The sequence below is a fragment of the Pristiophorus japonicus genome, chromosome 2 (genome assembly GCF_044704955.1).
Source record: "Pristiophorus japonicus isolate sPriJap1 chromosome 2, sPriJap1.hap1, whole genome shotgun sequence".
Classification (NCBI taxonomy): Eukaryota; Metazoa; Chordata; class Chondrichthyes; family Pristiophoridae; genus Pristiophorus; species Pristiophorus japonicus.
This window is the reverse complement of record NC_091978.1, coordinates 271217299-271238288: the sequence shown is the minus strand read 5'-3', so window position 1 is coordinate 271238288 and position 20990 is coordinate 271217299. Positions and strand designations below refer to the sequence as shown.

At 49.5% G+C, this 20990-nt stretch overlaps 1 protein-coding gene across 3 annotated transcripts in view; it reads right to left on the bottom strand.

Annotated features, from left to right (window-relative positions):
* The window catches only part of sorcs2 (sortilin-related VPS10 domain containing receptor 2), a 963539-nt gene that overhangs the window by 1407 nt on the left and 941142 nt on the right, over positions 1 to 20990 (bottom strand). For 2 of the 3 annotated variants that reach the window (XM_070871372.1, XM_070871375.1), the window contains exon 26: positions 4510 to 4667. In XM_070871372.1, coding sequence (XP_070727473.1) covers positions 4510 to 4667 — 158 coding nt within the window. The remainder of the gene's footprint in view (positions 1 to 4509; positions 4668 to 20990) is intronic. The other variant, XM_070871374.1, reaches the window with a different exon arrangement.

Here is a 20990-nt window from a genome sequence, read left to right as displayed (position 1 = left end):
AGGGTAAGTTAAAAAAAAAAATCAAACTTTCTAATTCTTCGGGGGCCTACAGTGATCCCTCTAAGGACTGCCATAGGCACGGAAAAGTGTAAGTGAAGCATGCATGACACATGCTCAGCCCAATTTTCTTCTGAATTTGGCATCGGGCTTCCTAAACCGGCCCCATGAAAATCAAGGCCTTAACGTCTATTTTAGGCAGCGCCCTGCACATTCAGAAGTCATTGACAGTCAGTTTGGCAGCCAGTGCACTTGCGAGGGGGGAGGATCATTCGTAGGAGATTGCGCCAGGAAATTGGTTCTCTTAACTCCCATTTTTTGCCCAGAAATTAGGTGCGATGATTAAAGTGCCCAATCAGTTTTCAGAGCCTCAACCTGAATTTGGAAACTCTGTAATCTTCCCTGCTTCACTGATCATAGCAGATGGATAATGTAGCCCGGAGTAGGAGTCAGACTTTTGGCTTCTGACTTCAGTGTGTTTAACCTATTTTCCAAGGTGCCCAGTTTTAAGTCTATTGCCTGTACTATAAAGTCAGACGTGAAGCCTTTTGTCATACAGTGCTAGACTGCAATATTTTTGTACAGTGCCAAAACACACCGATTCTGTACACGGCACTATCTCAATGCAACATTGGAATGTACCAGTTGGACCTCCCTTATGCGGGATTCCCTTATCCGGCACCACCCCGCATGATTCTGGTGGCTGGGGGCACATGCACAGAACACGGCCGACCTCCACCCCGATGTTGAGGCCCCGCCGACACTCAGATTGCCGGGGGCTGCGCCGCCACTCGGCCGCCAAACTCGGCCCGCCGACACTCGGCTCGCCGGGAGCCGCACCGACACTCGGCTCGCCGGGAGCCGCACCGACACTCGGCTCGCCGACATTCGGCTCGCCGGGAGCCGCACCGACACTCGGCTCGCCGGGAGCCGCACCGACACTCGGCTCGCCGGGAGCAGCACCGACACGCGGCTCGTCGGGAGCCGCACCGACACTCGGCTCGCCGACACTCGGCTCGCCAGGAGCCGCACCGACACTCGGCTCGCCGGGAGCCGCACCGACACTCGGCTCGCCGGGAGCAGCACCGACACGCGGCTCGTCGGGAGCCGCACCGACACTCGGCTCGCCGACACTCGGCTCGCCAGGAGCCGCACCGACACTCGGCTCGCCAGGAGCAGCACCGACACTCGGCTCGCCGGGAGCCGCACCGACACTCGGCTCGCCGGGAGCCACACCGACACTCGGCTCGCCAGGAGCAGCACCGACACGCGGCTCGCCAGGAGCCGCACCGACACTCGGCTCGCCAGGAGCCGCACCGACACTCGGCTCGCCGACACTTGGCTCGCCGGGAGCCGCACCGACACTCGGCTCGCCGACACTCGGCTTGCCGGGAGCCGCACCGACACTCGGCTCGCCGACACCCGCACCGACACTCGGCTCGCCAGGAGCCGCACCGACACTCGGCTCGCCAGGAGCCGCACCGACACTCGGCTCGCCAGGAGCCGCACCGACACTCGGCTCGCCAGGAGCCGCACCGACACTCGGCTCGCCGACACTCGGCTCGCCAGGAGCCACACCGACACTCGGCTCGCCAGGAGCCGCACCGACACTCGGCTCGCCAGGAGCCGCACCGACACTCGGCTCGCCGACACTCGGCTCGCCAGGAGCCGCACAGACACTCGGCTCGCCGGGAGCCGCACTGACACTCGGCTCGCCAGGAGCCGCACCGACACTCGGCTCGCCAGGAGCCGCACCGACACTCGGCTCGCCAGGAGCCGCACCGACACTCGGCTCGCCGACACTCAGCTCGCCAGGAGCCGCACCGACACTCGGCTCGCCGACACTCGGCTCGCCAGGAGCCGCACCGACACTCGGCTCGCCGGGAGCCGCACTGACACTCGGCTGGCTGACACTCAGCTCGCCAGGAGCCGCACCGACACTCGGCTCGCCAGGAGCCGCACCGACACTCGGCTCGCCGACACTCGGCTCGCCAGGAGCCGCACCGACACTCGGCTCGCCGACACTCGGCTCGCCGGGAGCCGCACCGACACTCGGCTCGCCGACACTCGGCTCGCCAGGAGCCGCACCGACACTCGGCTCGCCGGGAGCCGCACCGACACTCGGCTCGCTGACACTCAGCTCGCCAGGAGCCGCACCGACACTCAGCTCGCCAGGAGCCGCACCGACACTCGGTCTGCTGGGACCACACTGACACTCGGCCCGCCGAGGGCCCGCCGACACTTCGCGGCCTGCTAACCCTAACCTCCTCCCCCCCTCCCTGACCTTGGGCCGCCTTCCCCCCCATCCCCTTCGGGCTGACCTCCCTTTATCCGGCAAAATCCCTTATTCGGCACAGGCCCAGGTCCCGAGGTTAGCAGATAAGGGAGGTTCAACCTCTACGTCTGTATTAGCTTAGTAATGCTGTCCGGAAAAATACAAAACAGTATTACTTTTTCTACCCATTTATCAGGTTAGCTGGAAGTCAGAAAATATTAGCGCAAAGAAGGTTTTGCATACAGCAATGCTACTAGCACTTGTGCACAAAATTAATTTTGGTGAGAAACATCAGTTGCAATTGGAGTATATTTTAATTTGAGGCAAAATAAATTTTGAATATAGCAAAATGCATTTGAAAGTGAAAACTTTCCGATTTACTGTATTTTTTTTTAAAAAGTCAGCAACGGTCTTCTTATTGCCATTTGGAACAATTCAAAATAATCAAGCTAAAGATTATTGAAGGCAAAATCGTGTTTCGAACCCAGCTGGCAATATGCATTGAGAATGGGCACAAAAGGTATCATTTAAGTTAAGAAATGGGTAAAATAGCAACATCATCAATGAGTGGTTAGCAGTTACGCTTGAGTTTAAAAAAATAATTGTGCAGTTCAGTATAATCTAATAAATTTCCCTAACTACTCACAGATAGTGACGCCAAATTTCACCTGGTGTTAACGGGGCGGTAACAGTCTCAAAATGGGGTCAGTAAATTTACTATCCCGGTGATGCCACCATTTTCAAAGGGTACTTTCAGTTGGTAGGCCTTTTGATTATGCAAATTGAGGTTCTGTTACATATCATCATCATCATAGGCAGTCCCTCGGAGTCGAGGATGACTTGCTTCCACTCTAAAAGTGAGTTCTCAGGTGACTGAGGAGTTCAATGCCAGACCTACAGTCTCTGTCACAGGTGGGACAGACAATGGTTGAAGGAAATGGTGGTTGGGGAGCCTGGGTTGATGCATGCTCTTCCGCTGTCTACGCTTGGTTTCTGCTTGTTCTCAGCGACGGGACTTGAAGTGCTCAGCGCCCTCCCGGATGCTCTTCCTCCATTTTTGGCGGTCATGGGCCAGGGATTCCCAGGAGCCAGAGGGGATGTTAGACTTTGTCAAGGAGGCTTTGAGAGTGTCCTTGAAGCGTTTACTCTGCCCACCTGTGGCTCACTTGCTTGCCGTGTTGAAGCTCCGAGTAGAGCACTTGCTTCGGGAGTCTCGTGTCGGGCATGCGGACGATGTGGCCCACCAACGGAGCTGATCGAGCGTGGTCAATGCTTCGACGCTGGGGATGTTGGCCTGAGCGAGAACACTGACGTTGGTGCGTCTATCCTGCCAATGGAATTTCAGGATCTTACGGAAACAGCGCTGGTGGTCCTTCTCCAGCGTTTTGAGGTGTCTGCTGTATATAGTCCACGACCCTGACTGCACTTGTTAGGGACACGTGGGCAGAGTATGTGCCATATCCTGGTGTTGAGCGGCCTAGCCAACAGTCCGTAAAGGAACCGCTGCTGTCTGATCCACAAACAGCCTTGAAAAGAGTCAGGGGGAGTACACCACAAAAATACTGCTGGTCACTGCCAGCCCAAAATTACTTAAAAAATAAACAAATAGAAATATTGTTAGGACTCAGCTGGAGTATTGTATTCACTTCTGGGCACTACCCTTTCGGAAGGAAGTCAAGGTGTTGGAGAGGGTACAGTAGAGACTTACTAGAATGGTACCCAGGATGAGGGACTTCAGCTATGGAGCGAATGGAAAAGCTGGGGCTGTTCTCTTTCGAGCAGAGAAGGATAAGAGGAGATTTGATACAGGTGTTCAAAATTATGAATGGTTTTGATAGAGTAAATAAGGAGAAACAGTTTCTAGTGGTAGAAGGGTCAGTAACCAGAAGACACAGTTTTAAGATGATTTAACAGAACCAGAGGCGACATGAGGAAAAACTTTTTTACACAGTGAGTTGTCGTGATCTGGAATGCACTGCCTGAAAGGGTGGTAGAAGCAGATTCAATAGTAACTTTCAAAAGAGAAGTGGATAATTACTTGAAGATAAAAAATGACAGGGCTATGGGGAAAGAGCAGGGGAGTGGGACTAATTGAATAGCTCCACCAAAGAGCTGGCACAGGCACGATGGGCCGAATAGCCTCCTTCTGTGTTGTATCATTCTATGATTTTAATTACGCAAGTTCGATTCCAAATATCATTGTTTAAGTAAGGAAAGAAACTGAAAAAACAGGCTACCTCTTCCGTTACCTAGCGTCTGGGAGTCCAAATCATCATCAATATACTCTTCCCCTTGTATGATGTTCTGTGTGTCTTCACTGTGATTGACAGGGCTGGTCATTTCCTGCTCCTTCTCATTATGCATCTGAGCATAAACATTCCGCCCAGGTATCTTCCTGCAACACAAAGGGAGAATATACCTACTGTCAGTGTATAAGATCCCCATGGCTACAGTTTTGTTTTGTTTAAAATAGAATTATAAGGGCTAATGTTTTGATTTTGTACTCCCAGAGGGGAACCTCACACATTGGGAGCTCATATTGTAATTGGGGTATGCTGCTCATGATTTTCCTACTATTTAAATGAAAGGTAGGAAAATCATGCGAAATGCAGTTTTGGAAGTTACTCCTATAGAGTAATGTTAGGTACTAAGGGAGCGAAATTGGCCTCTTTTGTGCCTCCCGTTAGCGTCTCTGGGGGGGGCGATAACGGTGCGCTACCAGCTCTGTGACCGGGCGCAGCGAGAGTACCGACACCCGCAAACTTGCCGTGGAGGTTTGCAGCGGCAGTAACCCCTTGTGCCACGATCTCGTGACATCATCGGGCTACGCAACACCCCGGATCAGTACCCTGCAGCATCACTGGGCATCAACACTGGCAGCTGCAGGAGGCGTTGGAAGGGAGGCCGTTGCTTGGGGAGAAGTATTGAAAGGTAATGCCACTTGGGTTAGTTTTGAGCCCTTAGGTAATTTTTTTGGTTTTGCCGCGATTGATCAGCCTTGCACTCTGTTAAGAGTGATTAGGGCTGATCGTCACGAATTGCCTGCAGCAATGGCCCTTCCCTTTAAGGGAGGGAAGGAACCTCCAATCCCAACAGCGCCCCACTGGCCATGGCGGATCGCGAGCCCTTGGCTGGTTCCAACCCGCTCCACAAAACGACTTTATGTCAATAGAATATATTAAGCCCGCCTTGCGTGCTTCCTGGCCCAATTAAATGGTGCGGGTCTGGTGATGTCATCAATGACGTGTTTTCAGCCGGGATATTTAAAGAAGTCATTGCATTTGAAGGTTCATCTAGGAAAGTGCAGTCTCTGTACTGTATAATTTCACTGCTGTCCAGACCAGCAGAGATGACCGCACCGAGCACCCAGGTTCTTTGTTGACTCCCGCAATATGCTTGTGGAGGGAGTCAGAGCATGAAGGGAGGTCCTCTTCCCTTCTGATGGCTGGAAAAGAACTTCCCAGCAGACCTCGACAGCCTGGCTCCAAATAGCAGAGGAGGTAAACAGCAGGGATGTGTTCAGGAGGACCTGGGTGCAGTGATGCAAATGTTTCAATGATCTTGTTAAATCGGAAAGGTGAGTCTAAAACCACACTCACCTTCATCCTGCTGTGCCTCTCATTACACCCCCATCACTCTGCCTTCCCAACCCAGTCCTCCACATCATCTTTCTTTCATCCTTACTCACACCAACATTCCTTGCACGTCTACCCATCCCTCTCTCTCTATCTACATTATCACATCCCCATCTTACGACCACCCCTCATCCTAGTGCAATCATGCCAACTAACAACACACAAGGTCACTTGGAATTGCCACCCTACTCCATCATAGTGACTCTCTAAAGATCTAACTCATCCATTCCTTACACTCATTCCATCATTCTAATTCAACCTTCTCTTCTTTCCCTCCTTGCAGGAAAAGAGAGCCCACAATAAGAGGGAGAAAGAGAGAACTGGCAGTGGAACCCCATCAATGGTTATCCTCACAACAGCAGAGAAGTCTGCATTAAAGCTGTCGGGAATCGCCAAGCAGCTGGAGGTGGGAGATGGAGAGAGGGGGACATCTCAGCAACAGAATTACATATCATACAGCGACATTGCATACATTAGTCATTCATATGGGGACTGATGTCAGCAGCCAATGAATGGTCATCATGTGCATAATTGTATGTGTACTCATTCTTTACATGGCATATCTAAATCATCTCTTTACTGTCACACAGGTCTATCAAGAGCCTTCCCCCATTGTCCAGGAGCAAGAGGAAGCCGACTCCTCAGAGGAGCTTCCAGCCTCTGAGATCGCAGCAGCACCAGACCAGCACCAACGCAGAGTAGTGTTGCCACCTGGTGTATCACAAATCACAACCAAGCAAGAGTAGAGGGTGGAGACAGGGACAGTAGTGGAAATTCCTCGTTAGAGGCACAGGACTCTCCATCTCTGCTCAGCTGCATGCAGACACTGAGCCTCGGGGGCCATCGAGAAAAAGTTGATCCTGGAGTTGCAGGAAGAAGTGCAGGGGGCTCGGACAAGTTCTGCGAACGCGATGTCTGCAAATGTTCAGAGAATGAGCACCACCATCTCGCAGACGATGGTGGCTGTAGGCTCCTACATGGAAAGGATGGCCACCTGCATGGAGCAGCTAATGCACCATTCACATGAGCACATGGTCTCTCTGGAGAATAGATGGCTATCTATGGAGACTAGATGGCAGAAGCTCATAGACCTCCTCTCTAAGAGGAATGTCAGTATAGACGTGGATCCTCATGGCCCCGCTGATGTGCAGCAAGATGCTCTCCAGCTCCTTGCTAGCAGGGATGTGCGGGTGGCCCATGAAAAGGATAATAGTGAGAGGGGACATGGAAGTGGGGGCTCTTCTCAAAATGCTCACATTTCTCTCCCATTGCCACCCCCTCAGTAAGAGCCACAGATGCCTCCCCAGACAGCGATGGCCAAGTTGGTCCCTGCACAGGCGTAGGAGGAGCAGACTTTGGTGGGGCCATCACAGGCTCAAAAACCCAGAGGACGTTTGCCAAAAGTGTCTAAGCCGTCGCACCGAGGTGTGCATATCTGCGTTGGTGCTGGTCTGGTGATGCTGCGATCTCAGAGGCTGGAAGCTCCTCTGAGGAGTCGGCTTCCTCTACCTTTGCTGAAGGCACAGGGGTAGCATCACATAGAATCACGCAGAAGAGAAAGCTGCCACACAAGTAGATTCACAAGAGTAGCCACTTGGGTGTTTTATTCAATGTTAATGTGAAGTTTCAGTTAATGTCATGTGAACCATGAAGCTATTTATTTTCAAAACTTTCTGATATTGGACAAATTTGTATGCATATTTGAAAGTGGCTTAGTGAGTTGGAGTTTTAGGGTCAGACATAACGTTACCTCCAGCAATGGTGGTGACTGTGAAAGGAATGGATTGGTCATTGTAGGGATGCTTTCTGGTGTGGCTGAGGGGTGTTGCCAACCTGGCGAAGCATGTGGCTGCCATATGGGTGTACTACATAAAGTTAAGTAAATCTGGCCAACCCTGGCCTCCCAGGCAGCAATGAGCTTGAGTGCTGTAGCCATCTGCACTGCTGGTTCCTCCAGCTCCTGCTCCCCCTCGTTTTCCAGATGATGCTCTTCCCCCCTCCTTCTCTGAAGAGGATGTGCACTCCTCATGCAGTGCTAATCTTCGCACAGTGCAGCAGACCATGCAATTCTGGAGACCTTGGCTGGAGCATACTTGAAGGGCTGTCAAGGCATCTGGAGTGCATTTGAGCACGCCTATTGTCTGCTCTATGACACATCTGGTGGCTTTCATCCAATCTCTGCTCGGTCTCAGTACTTGCCCTCCTCAGTCTTCAGTGGATAGCCCTTATCTCCAAGCAGCCAGCCAGAAAGTCTCTTTAGAGGTGCGAAGAGCTGAGGGACTCTGGACTGTCGAAGGACAAAACAATCATGGCAGTTGTCAGGGAATCTGACACACATGCATGATGATCTTCCTATGGTTGCAGACCTAGTGCACATTGAGGGAGTGGAAGCAGTTATGGGGTGCCCTGATGGCCACATGTGCAGTTGATGATGCCCTGCACCCGTGGGAAGCCAGCCAACGTGACAATGCCGAGCGCCAATTCAGTAACACTGGTGTCATCAGTGACCAAGTTGATATAATTGGCAGACTTATCAAACTTGGCATCAGTGACCTTTGTGATGGATTTGTGGGCAGCTGACTGCGAGATGCCGCAAATGTCTGCTGTAGCACCCTGGTAAGAGGCTGAAGTGAACAAGTTAAAGGTGAGGTGCTGATGATTTTGACAGCCTACAGTAAAGGATATCCACCCGCTCCTCTGAGCTACAGATTTTGCTCCAGCAATGTGCAAATGTCTGCGACAACCTGAAACGAGAGCCTGAATCTCCTTTGGCACCGCTGCTCAGTCATGTTGAGGAAGCTCATCCTCTGCCTTTATATCCCGTGTTGGGGGTATTGCTTCCGGCACGGTGCAGCCCTGCGCTGATGCCCTGCGCTGCCCTCTGTCCTGTGCAGCTTCAGGGCATTGAGGAGAAGGTTGGTGGTGTTGTTGTTGGTGCTGCTGATGTTGGGGCTCATCATAGTCTAATTCTGAGGACCAAGGTGAGACAGTATAAACGCCACCCACACTGATGGAATAGAAGGCAGGGCAAGTAAAGGTGACAGAAGCAATCTGTCAATGGTGAGAGGGTTCTTCCAATAAGGTGAGACTGGATGGAAACTTTGCTGGAAAGACTTTCAGCCTGTAGAAAGCTCAATCTGTGCTGGGAATGCAGTCAGCAGCAGCTTCTACCTGAGGTCGGAGGGCAAGCATCGCGAGAGCTGACCGGGTGCGGCGCTACAAAAGGCGGCAGTAGATCGGGAGGAGCGAGCTGCAGCAGCAGCAGGATTAAGGGACAAAAAGTAAAAAGAATCAAAATCAAAGTGTGACATCACAGCCAAACAGGTAAGTGATTGGCTGGTGGATTTATGAGTATTTTTCTTTTCTTTTTTTAAAAAAAAACTTTGGGCATTGGTGTAAGTTAGGAGCTGCAATTAAATAGATAAGTGATCTTTATTATCTAAGGAAAACAAATTCATTAAATCAGCTGTTTGCTGAGTAGTTTGCTGATTGTGTTTTGCTACGGTTTAGAGTTTAGTTCTACTTGATTGTTCCGAGTCTAAGCAGAAGGATGGCAGGGCAGCTCAGTCCCGTGGATTGCGCATCCTGTGGCATGTGGGAAATCCTGGAAGCTTCGCGCAACCAGGACGACCATGTGTGCAGGAGGTGTCTCCAGCTGCACCAACTCGAGCTGTGTTTTGGAGTTTGAGTGGTGGCTGGAGTCACTGCGCTGCATCCACGTGACTGAGAGCAACGTGGATAGCACGTTTCTAGAGGCAGTCACCCCGCAGCTTAAGAGTGTGCAGGTAGAGAGGGAGTGGGTGACCGTCGGACAGAAGAGGAGGACTAGGCTGGTAGTGCAGGAGTCCCCTGAGTCCATCTCGCTCTCCAATCGGTACTCTGTTCTGAGTACCGGTGAGGGCAATGGTGGCTTTGGGGAGTGCAGCCAGACCCAAGTCCACGGCACCACGGGTGGCTCAGCTGCACAGGGAGGGAGGAAGAAGAATGGAAGAGCAATAGTGGTAGGGGATTCAATAGTCAGGAGAGCAGACAGGCGTTTCTGTGGCCGCAGACATGACTCCAGGATGGTATGTTGCCTCCCTGGTGCCAGGGTCAAGGATGTCACCGAGCGGCTGCAGGGCATTCTGGGGGGAGAGGTTGAACAGCCAGAGGTCGTGGTCCATATCGGGATCAATGACATAGGTAGAAAGAGGGATGAGGTCCTGCAGACAGAGTTTAGAGAGCTAGGAGAGAGATTAAAAAGCAGGGTCTCAAAGGTAGTAATCTCGGATTACTCCCGGTGCCACGAGCTAGTGAGTATAGAAACAGCAGGAAAGAGCAGATGAATGCGTGGCTGGAGAGATGGTGTAGGAGGGAGGGCTTTAGATTCCTGAGGCATTAGGGGGGAAGTGGGACCTGTACAAGCCGGATTGCACCTCAACAGAGCCTGGATCAATATCCTCACGAGAACTAGTGCTTTTGGGAGGGTTTAAACCAGCTTGGCAGAGGGATGGGAAGCTGAGAACAGATTCAGTAGGGAGGGGAGTAAAGCTGGAATTAGAAAGTAAAAATAAAAAAAGTGGGTTTGAAGGAGAGAGGAAACAAGCAGGAAAAAAGGGTAAAAAAACAAATTTAAAGGCTCTTTGTCTAAATGCACGTAGCATTCATAACAAAATGGATGAGCTGACGGCACAAATAGATACAAATGGGTATGATTTGATAGCCATTACAGAGATGTGGTTGCAAGGTGACCAGGACTGGGAACTAAATATTCAGGGATATTTGACAATCCGGTAAGGAAAGGAAAGGAAAGGAAAAGGAGGTGGGGTAGCTCTGTTGATAAATGATGGAATCACGGCAATAGTGAGAAACGATATTGGCTCAAATCATCAGGATGTTGAAACAGTTTGGGTGAAGATATGGAATAATAAGGGGAAAAAGTCACTGGTGGGCCTAGTCTACAGGCCCCCTAACAGTAGCAACTCTGTTGGTCGGAGTATAAACCAAGAAATAGTGGGGGCATGTAAAAAGGGAACAGCAAGAATCATGGGGGATTTTAACATCCATATTGATTGGACAAATCAAATTGGTCAGGGTAGCCTTGAGGAAGAATTCATAAGTGCATAAGGGACGGGTTCCTTGAGCAGTATGTAACAGAACCAGCCAGGGGGCAGGCTATCTTAGATCTGGCTCTGTGTAATGACACAGGATTAATAAACAATCTCCTCGTAAAGGATCTCCTTAGAATGAGTGATCATAGCATGGTTGAATTTCAAATTCAGATGGAGGGCGAGAAAGCTGGATCTCAAACAGCGTACTAAGCTTAAATAAAGGAAACTACAAAGGTATGAGGGCAGAGTTGGCTAAAGTGGACTGGGAAATTAGATTGAAGTGTAGGACGGTTGATGAACAGTGGTGTACATTTAAGGAGCTATTTCACAACTTTCAAGAAAAATATATTGCAGTGAGGAGGAAAGGGTGTAAAAGAAAATATAGCCATCTGTGGCGAAATAAAGGACGGTATCCAATTAAAAACAAGGGCATACAATGTGGCCAAAACTAGTGGGAGGACAGAAGATTGGGAAGCTTTTAAAAGCCAGCAAAGAATGACTAAAAAATGATTAAGAAAGGGAAGATAGACTATGAAAGTAAACTAGCACGAAATATAAAAACAGATAGCAAGAGTTTCTACAGGTATATAAAAAGGAAAAGAGTGGCTAAAGTAAATATTGGTCCCTTAGAGGATGAGACTGGGGCATTAGTGATGGGGAACATGGAGATGGCAGAATCTCTGAACAAATATTTTGTATCAATCTTTACGGTAGAGGACACTAAAAATATCTCAACAGTGGATAGTCAAGGGGCTATAGGGGGGAAGGAACTTAACACAATCACAATCACTAAGCAGGTGGTACTCAGTAAGATAATGAGACTTAAGGTGGATAATCCCCTGGACCTGATGGCTTGCATCCTAGGGTCTTAAGAGAAGTAGTGGCAGGGATAGTGGATGTATTGGTTGTAATTTACCAAAATTCCCTAGATTCTGGGAAGTCCCAGCAGATTGGAAAACTGAAAATGTAACGCCCCTATTTAAAAAAGGAGGCAGACACAAAGCAGGAAACTATAGACCAGATAGCCTAACATCTGTGGTTGGGAAAAGGTTGGAGTCCATTATTAAAGAAGCAGGAGCAGGACATTTCGAAGAGCATAATTCAGTCAGGCAGAGTCAGCATGGATTTATGAAGGGGAAGTCGTGTTCAACAAATTGGCTGGAATTCTTTGAGGATGTAAGGAACAGGGTGGTAAAGGGGAACTCGTGGATGTGGTGCATTTGGACTTACAGAAGGCATTTGACAAGGTGCCACATAAAAGTTTACTGCACAATATAAAAGTTGACGGGGTTGGGAGTAATATATTATCATGGACAGAGGATTGGCTAACTAACAGAAAACAGAGAGTCGGGATAAATGGTTTATTCTCAGATTGGCAATCGGTGCCGGGACCCCAACTTTTTACAATCTATATTAACAACTTGGATGAAGGGACCGAGTGTAACGTAACCAAGTTTGCTGACAATATAAAGATGGGAGGAAAAGCAATGTGTGAGGAGGACACAAAAAACCTGCAAAAGGACATAGACAGGCTAAGTGATTGGGCAAAAATTTGGCAGATGGAGTATAATGTTGTAAAGTGTGAGGTTATGCACTTTGGCAGAAAAAATTGAAGAGAAAATTATTATTTAATGGAGAAAAATTGCCAAGTGCCGCAGTACAGTGGGACCTGGGGGTCCTGGTGCATGGAACATAAAATGCCAGTACAGCAAGTGATCAGGAAGGCTGGCCTTTATTGCAAAGGGGATGGAGTATAAAAGCAGGGAAGTCTTGCTACAGTTATACAGATATTGGTGAGGCCACACCTGGAATACTGCGTACAGTTTTGGTTTCCATATTTAAGAAAGGATATACTTGCTTTGGAGGCAGTTCAGAAGTTCATTAGGTTGATTCTGGAGATGAGGGGGGGTTAACTTATGAGGAAAGGTTGAGTAAGTTGGGCCTCTACTCATTGAAATTCAGAAGAATGAGAGGTGATCTTATCGAAACGTATAAGATTATGAGGGGGCTTGACAAGATGGATGCAGAGAAGATGTTTCCACTAATTGGGGAGACTAGAACTCGGAGGCATAATCTTAGAATAAGGGGCGGCCCATTTAAAACTGAGATGAGGAGGAATTTCTTCTTTCAGCGGGTTGTAAATCTGTGGAACTCACTGTCTCAGAGAGCTGTGGAAGCTGGGGCATTGAATAAATTTAAGACAGAAATAGACAGTTTCTTAACTGATAAGGGGATAAGGGGTTATGGGGAGCAGGCAAGGAAGTGAAGCTGAGTCCATGATCAGATCAGCCATGACCTTATTGAATGGCGGAGCAGGCTCGAGGGGCCTTATGGCCTACTCCTGTTCCTATTTCTTATGTTCTTATGTTAGTTTAAGGAGGTGTTGATGTATAAACAAATGTTTAGTAATGCAAGGTTAAATATAAATTATTAGAATTAGAGATATACACATCTAGAGAAAATTTGTCATTGTTTAACATCACAGAAACATTGCTGTGAGCGGAAAATGGAGAAGTGAATACTTCATAAAGACGGACCTGTTAAACTGAATGAAGATGTAGCCTCACTGGGAAGGGATAGCATAACATGGATATAACAGCAGAAGGGAAATAGTAGAAGTGCTACAGACAGAAATGATAAATGTTAAAGACAACAATGTATCCTAATAACTGGGAACTGCTCTCAGCCACCATCTCTAAGTGAACAAACTGATAGAAAGCAATTTAACAATGTACAAGAGGCTGCATGGAATCATGTGAATTTCAATATCCCAGAGATAAGACTGGATATAGAGGGAAAAAATAATTTGTTTCAAGACTGCTTCAAGGATTTACCCATTTCCACCTGTGTAGTCTTGTCATATCTTTGGCGCATTTTAGGCTCAGCAGACTGGCAGAAAGATGAGAAAGGAATTACATTCTGATGCTAAGTAGCTTGGGATAGAGTTTCTGCTTGGGCGCAATCGTTGAACTGGCCACAAATGGTGCTAGTTTGCAGAAGTAATTTGTTTTGCTCAAGTTTCTACTCAAAACTCATTTGCATATCGCCAAACATAATGGGCCCAAGTTTCCACATGATTCGCGCCTGATTTTTAGGAGCAACTGGTGGAGAACGGACTATTTTAGAAATCGCAATTCTCCACATTTTTTTTTCTGCAGTTCTAGTCAGGTAGAACAGTTCTAGTTTAGAACAGAATTTTTTCTTCAAAAGGGAGCGTGTCCGGCCACTGACGCCTGATTTGAAAGTTTCCACAGTGAAAATGTACTCCAAACTAAAGTAGAATGGCGCCAGTGAAGATTTTTGTAGAACTGAAAAAACCTGTTCTACATTAAAAAAATCAGGCGCAGGTTACAAATTAGGCGCCCAGAACGAGGTGGGGGGGAAGGGAACTCATTAAATTTGACAATAAATCATTATTTATACTTCTACAAATATTATATAAATAAATCCAACCTGAATAAACATTTATAAGCCAAGAAAAGATTAAATAAACCATCTTCCTACCTGTGTGAAAGTGCTTCAGCCAGGGAGAATTCTGCAGCTGTTCGTGCCGCTGAGGGAGGGAGAGAGAGAGAGGGGAGGGAGAGAGAGAGAGGGGAGGGAGGGAGAGAGGGGAGAGAGAGGGAGGGGAGGGGGGTCGGGGGGCGGGTGCGGGTGTCGGGTCGGGGGGGGGGGGGGGGGAGCGGGCCTCGGGTCCGGGCGGGGGAGAGGGGGGGGGGAGAGCGGGTCTCGAGTCTCTGTCGGGGCGGGGGGGAGCGGGTCTCGGGTGTCGGGGTGGGGGAGAGCGGGTGTCAGGTCGGGGGAGCGGGTGTCGGGTCTTGGTTGGGGCGGGGGGGGAGCGGGTGTCGGGTCGGGTCTGGTCGGCGGGGGGGGGGGGGGGGGAGGGGGGAGCGAGTGTCGGATCTGGTCGGGCAGGGAGCAGGAGCTGGCCGTGGGAGGAGCCTCATTCACGCAGCCCCAGTGAGGCCATTGGGCCAGGGCTAGGGGCTGCGTGCTTCGGGCCCCTCCCACACAGTTCGGCGCCTGGAGCTACTGCCGACTGTAGCACGCATGTGCAGAGGTCCCGGCACTGTTTTCAGCACAGGGACCTGGCTCCGCCCCCCCAAAGCTCGTGCCGGCTGCGCCGAGTGCCACAGGACCTGTAAGTCGGTGGAGACTACCGAGGATTTTTTTAGGCGCCGTTTTAGGCGCGAAAACGGGCGCCCAGCTCGGAGGGGCACCCGTTTTTTTTCTTGTGGAAACTTGGGCCCAATGGGAGGAAAATTGCGGTCGGAGGCTTCCTTCGTACGAATGCCTCCGACCCGAAAAAAATCTATGAAAATACCTGGTGGTCCCGGAGGAACGTAGGATTCCGGTCGGAGGCCTAGATTCGCTGCGCAGCGCATAGGAAGATGTCTTTCAGGACATGCTTGAGTCACGTGGGCCTGGACCACCAATCACTATGCAGTATACTCATTGATAAAAATGGGAACTTCGTTTGTACGAGTTCCCATTACTATCAATGAGAATAACCCCCTAAAACACCGAAACACAGCTTAAATAAAATACCTCACATATTTAAAAATAATTGAAATCAAATGTAATTAAATGTTTTTTTTTTAAATGGCCGTGCTCTTGCTTTGGCAGATGGGAGGAAGATGGAAATCAGGCATCTCTGATAACATTTAAAGGCTTGCAGCTCTTAAAGGGGAGGTGTCCTATGACTGCAAGCAATATCAAACGCTTTATGAGTGCAAAAAGTGTCAAAAGATCTGCAGAACCAAGGGCCTCCAGGTTTTCAGATGCAGCATTAGAAGCCCTTGTCGAGAAGGTTGGCAGGAAGAGGGGGGTGCTGTTGCCCCGGGAGGCAGAAGACTCTTTAGACAAGTTCTGTGGAAACATTGGGAAGAGATGGCTGAAGAGATCAATGTCAGGAGCATTTCCCCAAGGATGGAGGTGCAATGTTGTAAGAAGTTTACTGATCTCAGCAGTGTTGTCAAGATAAGACTCTTGGGACTGGATTTTCAGCTCATTTGCGCCTCTGTTAGCGGTAAATGGTGTTTCTAAGCATAACGCCGGGCGTGCAACTTTTAGCACCCGACTGGTCAATTCAGTTCATGGTTTGTGGCGGTGCAAAAACTGACCACCCTGTCCTCCAGTTTCACTGAGATCATGACGTCCATCATTGTGCAACTCTCCACTTGTGCTCTGGTTGCAAAATTCGGCCCCAACACCTCATTAAACGCTTGCTCCAGGAATTGTCTGAAAAACCAGGCATTCCAAAGGTGCAGCAGGCGGTATTGGCAGCGTATTTAAATAGAGGGATGAGGATCCTACATCGCAGGTCACATTGACTGCAACGGGTAGGCGCAGTACACTGCGTGAAGCTCCGGCTAGCAAACGGCAGTTTTATCTGCCATTACAATGTCCTTACAAGGTCAGTGAGAGAATTTAATGGGGGCATTACAAGTTCATCAACGTATCATGCTCCATGCTATTGCCAAGCTAGAAGAAGGGCTGCTGGCCATGTCAGCCCACGGATGAGAAGAGGTCGAAGACATCTGGGGAGGAGGGCAAATCCCTCCACAGGTTTACAGACACCAACTCTCATACCTCCATCTCTCTGATGAGCAATGTGTGAGAAGGCTGCGCTTCCGAAAGGAAGTGATGACAGAAATATGTCATCTCCTTCAGGCAAACCAATGCCTGGACCGCTCTGGAGGCAGCCTTCAATACTCCCCTCAACAGGTATCCGAATTCATTATAGTGTGCTGCATGATGCATAACTTGGCCATCATGAGGGGCCAGGCATTGCAAGTGGGGATTGCAGGCCCACCCCAGGGGGAGGATGATGAAGAGGAGCCTGGCGAGGCCCCCATTGGATAGCCACACCATCCACGGGGGAGTTGGCGGGAGATGCTGCCAGACCAAGAGTCGCATGTCGCCAGCTCATAATGGACCAGTTCTCCGAAATGGAGAAAACTGAGGGATGGACCTAACACTGGACATGCTATAGAAACATAGAAAATAGGTGCAGGAGTATGCCATTCGGCTCTTCGAGCCTGCACCACCATTCAATATGATCATAGCTGATCATTTTTGCAACTTTAGTACCCCATTCCTGCTTTCTCTCCTTACCCCTTGATCCCTTTAGCCTCAAGGGCCACATCTAACTCCCTTTTGAATATATCTAACGAACTGGCCTCAACAATTTTCTGTGGTAGAGAATTCCACAGGTTCACAATTCTCTGAGTGAAGACGTTTCTCCTCATCTCGGTCCTAAATGGCTTACCCCTTATCCTTAGACTGTGACCCCTGGTTCTGGACTTCCCCAACATCAGGAACATTCTTCCTGCATCTAACCTGTCCAAACCCGTCAGCATTTTATGTGTTTCTACTTTGGTTGTCCACTTTGGTGGCAAAAGCAGGAAGGCAGAATATTCTTCTAAATTCCAGTGAATATAAGCCTAGTCGATCCAGTCTTTCTTCATATGTCAGTCCTGCCATCCCGGAAATCAGTCTGGTGAACCTTCGCTGTGCTCCCTCAATAGCAAGAATGTCCTTCCTCAGATTAGGAGAACAAAACTGTACACAATATTCAAGGTGTGGCCTCACCAAGGCCCTGTACAACTGTAGTAAGACCTCCCTGCTCCTATACTCAAATCCTCTCGCTATGAAGGCCAGAATGCCATTTGCTTTCTTCACCGCTTGCTGTACCTGCATGCCTACCTTCAGTGACTGATGTACCATGACACCCAGGTCCCGTTGCACTTCCCCTTTTTCTAATCTGTCACCATTCAGATAATATTCTGCCTTCCCGTTTTTGCCACCAAAGTGGATAACCTCACATTTATCCACATTATACTGCATCTGCCATGCATTTGCCCACTCACTTAACCTATCTAAGTCACCCTGCAGCCTCTTGGCATCCTCCTCACAGCTCACACTGCCACCCAGCTTAGTGTCATCTGCAAACTTGGAAATATTACATTCAATTCCTTCGTCTAAATCATTAATGTATATTGTAAATAGCTGGGGTCCCAGCACTGAACCATGCGGCACCCCACTAGTCACTGCCTGCCATTCTGAAAAGGACCCATTTATTCCTACTCTTTGCTTCCTGTCTGCCAACCAGTTCTCTATCCACGTTAATACATTACCCCTAATAACATGTGCCTTAATTTTGCACACTAATCTCTTGTGTGGAACCTTGTCAAAAGCCTTTTGAAAGTCCAAATGCACCACATCCACTGGTACTCCCTTATCCACTCTACTAGTTACATCCTCAAAAATCTCGAATATTTTTCAAGCATAATTTCCCTTTCGTAAATCCATGCTGACTTGGTCTGATCCTGTCACTGCTTTCCAAATGCGCTGGTATTACATCTTTAATAATTGATTCCAGCATTTTTCCCACCAGCGACGTCAGGCTAACCGGTCTATAATTCCCTGTTTTCTCTCTCCCTCCTTTTTTAAAAGGTGGGGTTACAATAGCTACCCTCCAATCCATAGGAACTGAACCAGAGTCCATGGAATGTTGGAAAATGGCCACTAAAGCATCTACTATTTCTAGGGTCACATCTGTAAGTACTCTGGGATGCAGTAATCTGGGCTGTAGACTATCAGGCCCTGGGGATTTATCAGCCTTCAGCCCCTTCAATTTCCCTAACACCATTTCCTGACTAATAAGGATTTCCCTCAGTACCCCCTTCTCGCTAGACCCTCGGTCCCCTAGTATTTTCAGGAGGTTAATTGTGTCTTCCTTAGTGAAGACAGAACCAAAGTATTTGTTCAATTGGTCTGCCATTTCTTTGTTCCTCATTATGAATTCCCCTGATTCTGACTGCAAGAGACCTACGTTTGTCTTCTCTAATCTTTTTCTCTTCACATATCTGCAGAAGCTTTTGCAGTCAGCTTTTATGTTCCCTGCAAGCTTACTCTCATTCTCTATTTTCCCCCTCCTAATTAAACCTTTATTCCTCCTCTGCTGAATTCTAAATTTCTCCCAGTCCTTAGGTTTGCTGCTTTTTCTGGCCAATTTATATGACTCTTCCTTGGATTTAACACTTTTCTTAATTTACCTTGTTAGACACGGTTGAGCCACCTTTTTTATTCCTACACACAGGGATGTACAATTGTTGTAGTTTATCCATGTGATATTTAAATGTCTGCCATTGCCAATCCACCGTCAACCCTTCAAGTATCATTCTCTGTCTATCCTAGCCAATTCACGTCTCATACCGTCAAAGTTTCCTTTCATAGAAACATAGAAAATAGGTGCAGGAGTAGGCCATTCGTTCCTTCTAGCCTGCACCGCCATTCAATGAGTTCATGGCTGAACATGCAACTTCAGTACCCCATTCCTGCTTTCTCACCATACCCCTTGATCCCCCTAGTAGTAAGGGCTTCATCTAACTCCTTTTTGAATATATTTAGTGAATTGGCCTTAACAACTTTCTGTGGTAGAGAATTCCACAGGTTCACCACTCTCTGGGTGAAGAAATTCCTCCTCATCTCGGTCCTAAATGGCTTACCCCTTATCCTTAAACTGTGTCCCCTGGTTCTGGACTTCCCCAACATTGGGAACATTCTTCCTGCATCTAACCTGTCTAACCCCGTCAGAATTTTAAACGTTTCTATGAGGTCCCCTCTCATTCTTCTGAACTCCAGTGAATACAAGTCCAGTTGATCCAGTCTTTCTTGATAGGTCAGTCCCGCCATCCCGGGAATCAGTCTGGTGAACCTTCGCTGCACTCCCTCAATAGCAAGAATGTCCTTCCTCAGGTTAGGAGACCAAAATTATTCAGGACCCTAGTCTTTGAATTAACTATGTCACTCTCCATCTTAATGAAGATTTCCACCATATTATGGTCACTCTTCTCCAAGGGGCCCCGCACGACCAGATTGCTAATTAATCCTCTCTCGTTACACAAGACCCAGTCTGGGATGGCCTGCTCCCTAGTTGGTTTCTCGACATATTGGTCTAGAAAACCATCCCTTATACGCTCCAGAAAATCCTCCTCCATAGTATTGCTACCAGTTTGGTTAGCCCAATCAATATGCAAATTAAAGTCACCCCTGATAACTGCTGTACCCTTATTGCACGTGTCCCTAATTTCCTGTTTGACGCCATCCCGAACCTCCCTGCTACTGTTTGGTGGTTTGTACACAACTCCCACTAACGTTTTCTGCCCTGTGATGTTTTGCAGCTCTACCCATATAGGGCCCAAGTTTCAAGCCACGCCTAGAACGGCGCAGTCCCGACATGGACGCGTTTTTCGCGCCACAAAGTGCGCCTAAAAAAACCCTCCAGATTCTCCAGCTCCCTGCAGGTCCTCTGGCCCTCGGCGCAGTGCAGCAGGAGCTGTAGGGTGGCGGAGCCAGGTCCCTGCGCTGAAAACAGTGCCAGGACCTCTGCACATGCGCTACAGTGGGCACGCAAGTGCAGTAGCTCCAGGCGCCCAAAACTGTGTGGGAGGGGCCGAAGCACGCAGCCCCTAGCCCTGGCCGAAAGGCCTCACTGGGGCTGCGTGAATAAGGCTCCTCCCACGGCCAGCTCCTGCTTCCTCCCGACCCGACTCGACTCCCGCTTCCTGCCTCCGGACCGGATCCGACACCTACCTGACTCCCGCTTCCCCCCCCCCCACCCCCGCCCGCCCCCGGACCGGACCCAACACTGACCTGACTCCCGCTTCATCCCCTGCCCCCCGCCGCCCCCGGACCGGACCGGACCCGACCCGACTTCCGCTCCCCCCCCCCGGACCGGACCCGACACCGACCTGACTCCTGCTTCCCCCGCCCCCCCCTGCCCCCGCCTCCGGACCGGACCCGACACCGACCCCGACCCGACTCCCGCTCCCCCCGCCCCCGGACTGGATCCGACCTGACCTCCCTCCCCCCGACCTGACCTCCCTCTCCCTCCCTCCCCCCGAACCGAACCGACCTCCCTCCCACCACCCCCCCCCCGACCCGCGCTCCCCCCGACCCGACCCAACGCCACCTACCTGTAAATCT